Raw genomic sequence first — 10,000 nt, 5'->3', positions numbered from 1 at the left:
ATACTGTGTGGTTGCAAAGACCGTTTGTGAAGCTGGATCAGAACACAGATCTGAATATTCGCTGTGATCGTACTCATCAAAGGATTAATAGACAGATGAATCGTTGTCATCTAGTTATAAGATTACATGGTGTTTGAATCCAGATTGTGATCTTTTAACGATTAATTGCGCAGCTCTACTAAGTTGCAAAAAATCTTGTAGAATTATGATGTCACAACCATAATAGGGATGCACCGACTTTGGCCGATACCGACAACCGATAATTATTTACATTTGAAAGCCGATAACCGATAAATTGGCTGATAAATGTAAATTCACATTTTTATATAATTTTTGAGAGCCTTGTTACAAAAACAAAAGTCTCACATTAAAATCCATGTCTCAAGCACACAATTATAATGATGTTCTCATTATAATTTTATATAAGCTATATGACAGACTTGCGCTGCACATGTTGCACTTTAACCGTATTTTCCTTTTTTGAAGTGATTTCAATCATATTTCAAGCAATTTGAAACCATCATGTTGAACAGTGCGCATCTGAGGAGTCTCAGCTGAAGGCAATAATACATTATTTATCAGCTTTAATATATCTGCCACATTTTCTTATTGGGCCGATAACGATAACATTGAAAATGAACATATATCAGCCAGTACCGATATGGTGGCTGATATTTCCTTGCATCCCTAAACCATAAGCTCATTAACATCAGTGTTGCTATTTGTTGACTAAAATAAAAAAGGTTACACAGCCAATCACAACAGAGTTCATGTACAAGTACAGAATTTAAACAGCCTATTTAATTCAAGGGCAAGAGAGGAAAGAAAGTGATCGTGAAAAACAACATTATGATGCTTTCTGGTTCAAGAATCCTGGAAAAACCTACATGAACTACAAGCAAGTGCTCATATATGTGTGTGTGAGTGTGTTTTCCCATCAGTCTTACTTTATACAGCAGAGGTTGGCACTGCGGCACGTTGCTCTCCGGACTCTCGAGTTTGACGATGCTGATGAAATCGGGCTCCTGACGCTCATCTTCACTGGTGTTACACAGAGACAACGGGTGAGACTGTAGAGAAACAGAGACAGTCATATGTAAAACAGGGAAATGTGACTGAGATTGACCACAACATTCGTTCAATAAATCCCAATGGAGATTACCGACTCCTCGGATTACCTACTGTTATCTCGGCATCCTCTTAGAAATGTATTTCTGAATGTCTGTGATTACAGACAGAACACTTCTCATTTAAACTCATTTATTTAGACTTTTACCGAATGCCATATTTCTCATTGCACTGCATTAAACTCTAAATCATGGCACTAGTAATGCCAAGATCACAGGTTCAATTCCCAGGGAATGCAAGTACTGATAAAAAATTGTAAACCTTGAATGCAATGGATAAAAGCATTTGCCAAATGCATAGACGCATTTAATGTCCAATTATTTAAGTATAAGTAGCTGATAATGTGCAATCTGCTCCATGTGACTATCCCCCGATAAACTCAATGGATTCAAAGGAAGTCAGTCTTCTTATATCTGAATACAGCAATGAGTGAATGAAGTAACTTCAGTTTGCAGCGGCTCTTTGATGTTAAAGAGGCAACTTCCTCTTCCTAGCATGTGGGCGCGCATTTGACTAATAGTTACCTTATCAATGAAGACTAAAAGGCACATTGATGACAGAGAGAGAATGTTGAAACATTTTTAAAGTGGTAGGTGCTCACATTATAAAACTCATCAGCATAGCTCATGAATATTAATTAGGTGATGTAACATTTGCACAGCTTATTCACTGTATATGCACAATTGTAGAGTTGTATTGAGATTTATTCAAAGTCCCCCTGTGGTGAAAACCAAGCATTTAATATTGTTGATATGTTTTATATGCTTTAAGATGCTTTTACATATATGCTATAAGACAAACCATGTGTAAATTCATAATTTGACACCATTGCTGAGTATTTTCTCATTAAAACTGCAGTGGACCAAAGACAGTCTCAAAAACACGGTTTGAAATCGCTGGTGTTTCTGACGTCACAAACTACCTTGTAACCAATCAGATCAACGTGTGATCGTCAACGAGCTGATATCTGAGCTGTGTAAGTGAGTGGAGGCGGGACTCATTTGCATATTCATAGAACCAAGCATACTAAATGAGGCAAGGGTGTAGAGCTACATTTAAGATATCTTAAGGCATGAGGGATTCATTTTTCAAGGAAAAAAAACTTTTAAATATGTAATTTCAGTGATCAAAGATGAGTTTTAAGGGATACAATTATTGACTACAGGGGGATTTTAAGTCTTTTAAGTTGAAAAAGGCAGACATTTATATGTATATTGCAAATGCTTACATCCTTTTCTAGTATGAGAATATGAGATCTGTATTATCCAGGTGTTATGTTATGATGTGATAGTATGTCCTGACACTGGTGTACTGTCTTACTACAAACTCAGAAAACATGAAACCAGTGTGTTGTGAAAGTATGCAAATTGGGACATAAACATGGATGCACTGGGACCCCTCCCCGAATAAACCTCCAGCAGTGGGAAGATTCCCGTGGGACCCTCCTCACCCAGCGTCCCCTTCATACCACTCAACCGAGCGGAAATCCCAACGTGAAACTGAGCCAGCCGGCAGGAGCGTGACATCAGCACCTGGCACATCAGCAGTCATGATGTCATCCGTGCAGAAGGGCTGGTGTGTGTCAATCAAAACCAGACACCATGGAAAGAGTGAGAAAAACAGAGGAGTGGAGGAGATCCGTGGAAATGACAGGAACCCTACAGCACACGAACACTGGAGCAGAAGAATCATGCGTAATGCCGTCCTAAAGGTCAGAGGTCAGTCACTCAGTGTCTGTAAATTGAAGAGCGGTGTGTTTGTCTTTAGTGCGCTCTAAGCAGGGGTGGTAAAAGTACTCAAAAATTATACTCGAGTAAAAGTATATATACCTAAATAAAAAATGACTCCAGTAAAAGTAGAAAGTCCTCCATTCAAACATCACTTGAGTAAAAGTACAAAAGTATCCGATTTAAAACGTACTTAAGTACCGAAAGTAAAAAGTAAATATTCAAACTGTAAATATTAATAATTAAACAGATCAATTGTTTTGGGAGTGATATGCAATGTTTTAATTGAACAAATTATCAGATACTGCAATTAAGAATTTGTTAGATTTGCAATCAGTCAAGAGACAATGAAGCACCTTGCATCAATTCTAAACAATTAAGTTCATTAAGTTTAGTGACACCATATTATGGTGCAATGACTGGTAGGCCATTCTTTGATACAAATTCTACAATTTCAATTCAATTATTGTGGTTTGATTCCGATCTTGATTCAATATAGATTCATTTTGATAAATATTTGGTACAGTAGATACATGTTAATTTTTAAATTAAGAAAATCTCACCTAATTCTGTAAACATAGGCTACAGAGAGCCCTGTCAGCTGGTATTATTAAATGTTAAAAATACATGTGATTTTTATTATAATAACAACTTTATAATATTTTAATGATATAAGTAAAAAATATAATAAATATATAGTGCACATATTTAGCAAAATACTAATTTATACTAATAATAATTTATATTATAAAATACTAATTTTTCTAGCAAACTAACGTGCTATGGTCATTAAATGTTTTTTGTTTTTTTTCTGAGGTAGCTTAAATGTAACGTTATGTGACATATTGTTCTCCAGCTGTTTTACTGACCTCTTTCTGCGGTTGAAAAACACTGATTTATTGATATTATGTATAAGGTATATACATTTCGGTAAGTTGTACTGTATCTTTCAACATAGGCTACCTATTATTGTTCATTTGTGTTTATTTACAATTAACTAGAGAAGTAAAGAGATTAACGGCACCCCATATAGCAGGCCCTAGCTATCTGTCACGTCACATTTAAAAGCTCCAAAACGGTATTTATTGTTTGAATTTCGTAATAAAATTTACAGAATCTGAGAGCTGAGAATTTATTTAATATCAAAAGTAACCCACTCTGTCCTGTCTGTCGGTGTCATGTCCTCTTTGCTTCGCGATTTTCCTCTGCGTGAGAAAATGGATGTGTCGTGAGAGCGTGTGGAAAGTGTCGATTGCGTGAGTCTGAATGAGTGAGAGTTGGCAGCTCTGCAATAGACATGTTCCATAACATTAGCTGTATCAAACAGAAGATGTGCAAGATACAGTGTAAGCGGGAATCTCTGGGTCATTGCTGGCCAGAGCTGCACCTTCACCTGTTTCTGCGGTCATCTTCCACAATGGCGAACTGACTGCTATGCGAGCGAATGCTGGCAAAGAGCTCGTGCGTTCTTTTTTTCAAAATAAAACCAAGTTTTTAATTGGTTTGGAAAGCCAGTGTAATAAATACTTGGAGCAGGCATGGGGAAATGTAACGGAGTAAAAAGTAAACTTTGTCTTTAATATTGTAGTGGAGTAAGAGTAAAAGTAGATACAAATAAAACATACTCAAGTAAAGTACAGATCCCCGAAAAAAATACTTAAGTAACGAAGTATTTTTACTTCGTTACTTACCACCCCTGGCTCTAAGGCTATGTTTACACAGAAACGATCTGAAGAGAAAACGCAAAAGTGGCGTTGCGTTATCACTTTTTATTCTGCGTTTAGACGAGCGTTATCGGGGGGAAATCCGCGTGCATATGGTGACGCAAAAGTGTGTGAAATTCGATGTAGTATGCACTCCAGGCGGCTAGGTGGCAATGTGAAGCACTGCGATACAACAACACCAATATCTGAGAATATTTTGTACAACTGCTGAAAAGACCCTTGTACGTTTATCAGAGCTGCTAGCGCAATTTGAAGGTCCGACGTATGGAAATTATCCGACATATTGGGGTTATTTTCCTGTACTGGCGCATGCCTGTGACGTAAACATGTACGCGACGAGAGCCACAGTGAGCAGATTTGCGTTTTTACTGTTTAGATGGGAATGCGACGGTGGATCGTTTTTAAGATTTCCACTCTGGAGGGTGGTTTTACTTTTTTGCGTTTTTAAGCCTCCAAAACACCGTCGCTGTGTAAACGAAAGGCACATCCGATAACATATTTTTACGTTTTCACCCAGAATCGTTCTCGTGTAAACAGGGCCATAAATCACTTTCAATAGACAATCAATGAAGTCATCATATACACTGCCGTCAAAAAGCTTGGGATCGTACGATTTTTAATGTTTTTAAAAGAAGTCTCTTCTGCTCACCAAGACTGCATTTATTTGATAAAAAAAAAAACACCGTCAAGTTGTGATTTATTTCTTGTGCAATTCCCCAGTTGAAAAGGACAGTCCCTCCACATGAAGATCTTAACTGGATTTCACTCAATAAACAGCCATGGGATCAGTTGTTTGTCTTTTATTAACCATTCTTTGGTGGGCAGTAAACAGGTGAAAAACCTCAAAAGAGAGATAAGTACAAGTTATTATCTGAGTTGACAGCCAAATTGAATAAACAAATTCATTCACATTTAACTCAGATAAACACATCACTGTCATTATAAAAGTTACAAGGTTTCCAATTTTAAGCAAATGTTATCCAAAAAATACTCACCATTTTAAGTCAAATGATCAGAATTAGACTCTTTATCCAAATTCACATTTTAACCAAATGCAATACAAAATAATTTTTTTTTCTTGAACCAAGTATCTTTTCTTTCTTTACCTTCAATTGTTTGATAAAACCAAACAACTTGAAGTCACAAAATACCACGGCAAAGAGTCCTATCAAAGTCAACAAAAGTTAAGAGTCTGTGTTTTTCCAAAGCAACATTAGCACTGCACGGCTTAAGTCAATCTAGCCCAAACATGGCCAATATGGCGCTTACCGGCTGTCCTTCACAGTTTTGTGGACGGCTTGGTCTTGCACAATCACTTTGATGACAAAGATGAAGTTTCCTTGGTCTTGTGGTGCTATAAATGCTCCTTCCACTGCGGTCTAAAGACAACAACAGAGCCAGGCACTGATTGCCTGGAAGATTTGTTCCACCTGCTTCACCACTGATTGAAGGGGAAGAGGAGCTCGCAGGCAGTTTGTCAGCACACACACACAGTAATATTGCTAAATATTATGAGAAATTAAAATAACTGTTTTTTATTTGAATATATAGTAAAGTGTAATTTATTCCTGTGATCAAATCTGAATTTTCAGCATCATTACTCCAGTCTTCAGTGTCACATGATCCTTCAGAAATCACTATAATATGATGATTTGCTGCTCAAAAAACATTCATTATTATTATCAATGTTGAAAACAGTTGTGGACAATTTTTTTTCAGGATTCTTTGATGAATAGAAAGTTCTATTTAATTTATTTGAAATAGAATATGTTGTAACATTATAAAAATATCTTTACTGTCACTTTTGATCAATTAATTAATGCATCCTCGATGAATAAACGTATTGATTTCTTTTATTCCTCCCCCCCTTAAAAAAATTCTTACCGACCCGAATCTTTTGAACAGTGGTGTATAATGTTACAAAAGCTTTCTCTTTCAGATAAATGCTGTTTTCAACATTGATAACAATGAATGTTTTTGAGCATCAGATCATCATATTATAGTGATTTCTGAAGGATCATGTGACACTGAAGACTGGAGTAATGATGCTGAAAATTCAGCTTTGATCACAGGAATAAATTACATTTTAAAATATATTAAAGTAGAAAACATTTATTTTAAATTGTAATAATATTTCACAATATTACTGATTTTGTTGTTGTTGTATTTTAATCAAATAAATGGTGAGCAGAAGAGACTTCTTTTAAAAACATTAACCTTTAAACGGCAGTGTACATCTGTAAATATGCAAACTTTACGTCTGAGCACCTAAAGATAACAAATCCATATTTCCATAAATATATACATAGAGAAATTGATACTTTTATTCTGCATGGAACTTTTTGAAAGATATATAAACTAGAGAAGGATGCCTTGCAACAAAAAGATAAAGAGGAAAACTGTTAAAATAAAGTCTGGATCCAGTCGTTAGCCTCTGCAATCCCACAATCCTCCTCTCACGAATCCTCAGTAAAAGAGTTGTCATCAATCCTCCTGAACAGCGTGAGCTTCTGGAGCGTAAAGCTAATCATTATCTCAGCCAGCGAAAGCCAGCTCTGTTCCCCATCAAGAGACCGTCCAACACACACACTCTATCATCTCCGGTGGGTATTTTTATCTCACAAAGGGGCAGAAGTCAAAAACAACATCAGTTCTGACCCCAAAAGACACATCTTCATATGTTTTTTTGAAAAACGGAGGCACTCACAAACAGATTATTGACAATAGTGCGAGCCGCCCGTAGCGTCTGTGTAAACCACAGACCGGACTGGGATGAGACGTCTCTCTATACGGCTTTGTAGTGGCATAAAGACATTCCAGTGTCATCATCTCACCACAGTCAGACGGTAAAAATACTCACATCCAACGGCCTTGAAGACAAACAGAGGACAGATAATAAAGAGTTGCTATGGTGAGAAAGTTATTTTCTCTTTTCTTCTTCTGCCAGTTACGCAGTTTGTTCATGTTGTGCTTTACATCATTCTGTTACTCTTTTCTATCTCTCCGTCCATATATCAATTGTTCTATTTATATTTCTACCTATCTTCTATCCATCGAAGTATCAAACTATTCATCTAACTATCCATTTATATATTGTTATATATATATCTATATTCTATCATCCAACTATCCATCCATCCATCCTTCTATATATCTATTGTTTTATCCATCTTTCTACCTAACTATCCATCCATCCATCCATCCTTCTATATATCTATTGTTTTATCCATCTTTCTACCTAACTATCCATCCATCCATCCATCCTTCTATTGTTCTATCCATCTTTCTACCTAACTATCCATCCATCCATCCATCCATCCATCCTTCTATATATCTATTGTTCTATCCATCTTTCTACCTAACTATCCATCCATCCATCCATCCTTCTATTGTTCAATCCATCTATCTACCTAACTATCCATCCATCCATCCTTCTATATATCTATTGTTCTATCCATCTTTCTACCTAACTATCCATCCATCCATCCTTCTATATATCTATTGTTCTATCCATCTTTCTACCTAACTATCCATCCATCCATCCTTCTATATATCTATTGTTCTATCCATCTTTCTACCTAACTATCCATCCATCCATCCTTCTATATATCTATTGTTTCTATCCATCTTTCTACCTAACTATCCATCCATCCATCCTTCTATATATCTATTGTTCTATCCATCTTTCTACCTAACTATCCATCCATCCATCCATCCTTCTATATATCTATTGTTCTATCCATCTTTCTACCTAACTATCCATCCATCCATCCATCCTTCTATATATCTATTGTTCTATCCATCTTTCTACCTAACTATCCATCCATCCATCCTTCTATATATCTATTGTTCTATCCATCTTTCTACCTAACTATCCATCCATCCATCCATCCTTCTATATATCTATTGTTCTATCAATCTTTCTACCTAACTATCCATCCATCCATCCATCCATCCTTCTATATATCTATTGTTCTATCCATCTTTCTACCTAACTATCCATCCATCCATCCATCCTTCTATATATCTATTGTTCTATCCATCTTTCTACCTAACTATCCATCCATCCATCCATCCTTCTATATATCTATTGTTCTATCCATCTTTCTACCTAACTATCCATCCATCCATCCATCCTTCTATATATCTATTGTTCTATCCATCTTTCTACCTAACTATCCATCCATCCATCCATCCATCCTTCTATATATCTATTGTTCTATCCATCTTTCTACCTAACTATCCATCCATCCATCCATCCTTCTATATATCTATTGTTCTATCCATCTATCTACCTAACTATCCATCCATCCTTCTATATATCTATTGTTCTATCCATCTTTCTACCTAACTATCCATCCATCCTTCTATATATCTATTGTTCTATCCATCTATCTACCTAACTATCCATCCATCCATCCTTCTATATATCTATTGTTCTATCCATCTTTCTACCTAACTATCCATCCATCCTTCTATATATCTATTGTTCTATCCATCTTTCTACCTAACTATCCATCCATCCATCCTTCTATATATCTATTGTTCTATCCATCTTTCTACCTAACTATCCATCCATCCATCCATCCATCCATCCTTCTATATATCTATTGTTCTATCCATCTTTCTACCTAACTATCCATCCATCCATCCATCCATCCTTCTATATATCTATTGTTCTATCCATCTTTCTACCTAACTATCCATCCATCCATCCTTCTATTGTTCTATCCATCTATCTACCTAACTATCCATCCATCCATCCTTCTATACATCTATTGTTCTATCCATCTTTCTACCTAACTATCCATCCATCCATCCATCCTTCTATTGTTCTATCCATCTATCTACCTAACTATCCATCCATCCATCCTTCTATATATCTATTGTTCTATCCATCTTTCTACCTAACTATCCATCCATCCATCCATCCTTCTATATATCTATTGTTCTATCCATCTTTCTTCCTAACTATCCATCCATCCATCCATCCATATATCTATTGTTCTATCCATCTTTCTACCTAACTATCCATCCATCCATCCATCCTTCTATATATCTATTGTTCTATCCATCTTTCTACCTAACTATCCATCCATCCATCCATCCTTCTATATATCTATTGTTCTATCCATCTTTCTACCTAACTATCCATCCATCCATCCTTCTATATATCTATTGTTCTATCCATCTATATACCTAACTATCCATCCATCCATCCATCCATCCTTCTATATATCTATTGTTCTATCCATCTTTCTACCTAACTATCCATCCTTCTATATATCTATTGTTCTATCCATCTTTTTACCTAACTATCCATCCTTCTATATATCTATTGTTTTATCCATCTATCTACCTAACTATCCATCCATCCATCCTTCTATATATCTATTGTTTTATCCATCTTTCTACCTAACT

At 36.0% G+C, this 10,000-nt stretch overlaps 1 protein-coding gene across 2 annotated transcripts in view; it reads right to left on the bottom strand.

The window, feature by feature from the left end:
* rnf43 (ring finger protein 43) overlaps positions 1 to 10,000 on the bottom strand; it is a 155,797-nt gene that overhangs the window by 47,961 nt on the left and 97,836 nt on the right. For both annotated transcript variants that reach the window (XM_077222483.1, XM_077222485.1), the window contains exon 2: positions 948 to 1,070. In XM_077222483.1, coding sequence (XP_077078598.1) covers positions 948 to 1,070 — 123 coding nt within the window. The remainder of the gene's footprint in view (positions 1 to 947; positions 1,071 to 10,000) is intronic.

The sequence above is a fragment of the Siphateles boraxobius genome, unplaced genomic scaffold (genome assembly GCF_051911475.1).
Source record: "Siphateles boraxobius isolate OS27281-9 unplaced genomic scaffold, OSU_SipBor_1 120, whole genome shotgun sequence".
Lineage (NCBI taxonomy): Eukaryota > Metazoa > Chordata > Actinopteri > Cypriniformes > Leuciscidae > Siphateles > Siphateles boraxobius.
Note: the sequence above shows the minus strand (reverse complement) of the source record. Positions and strands in the feature narration are given on the sequence as shown.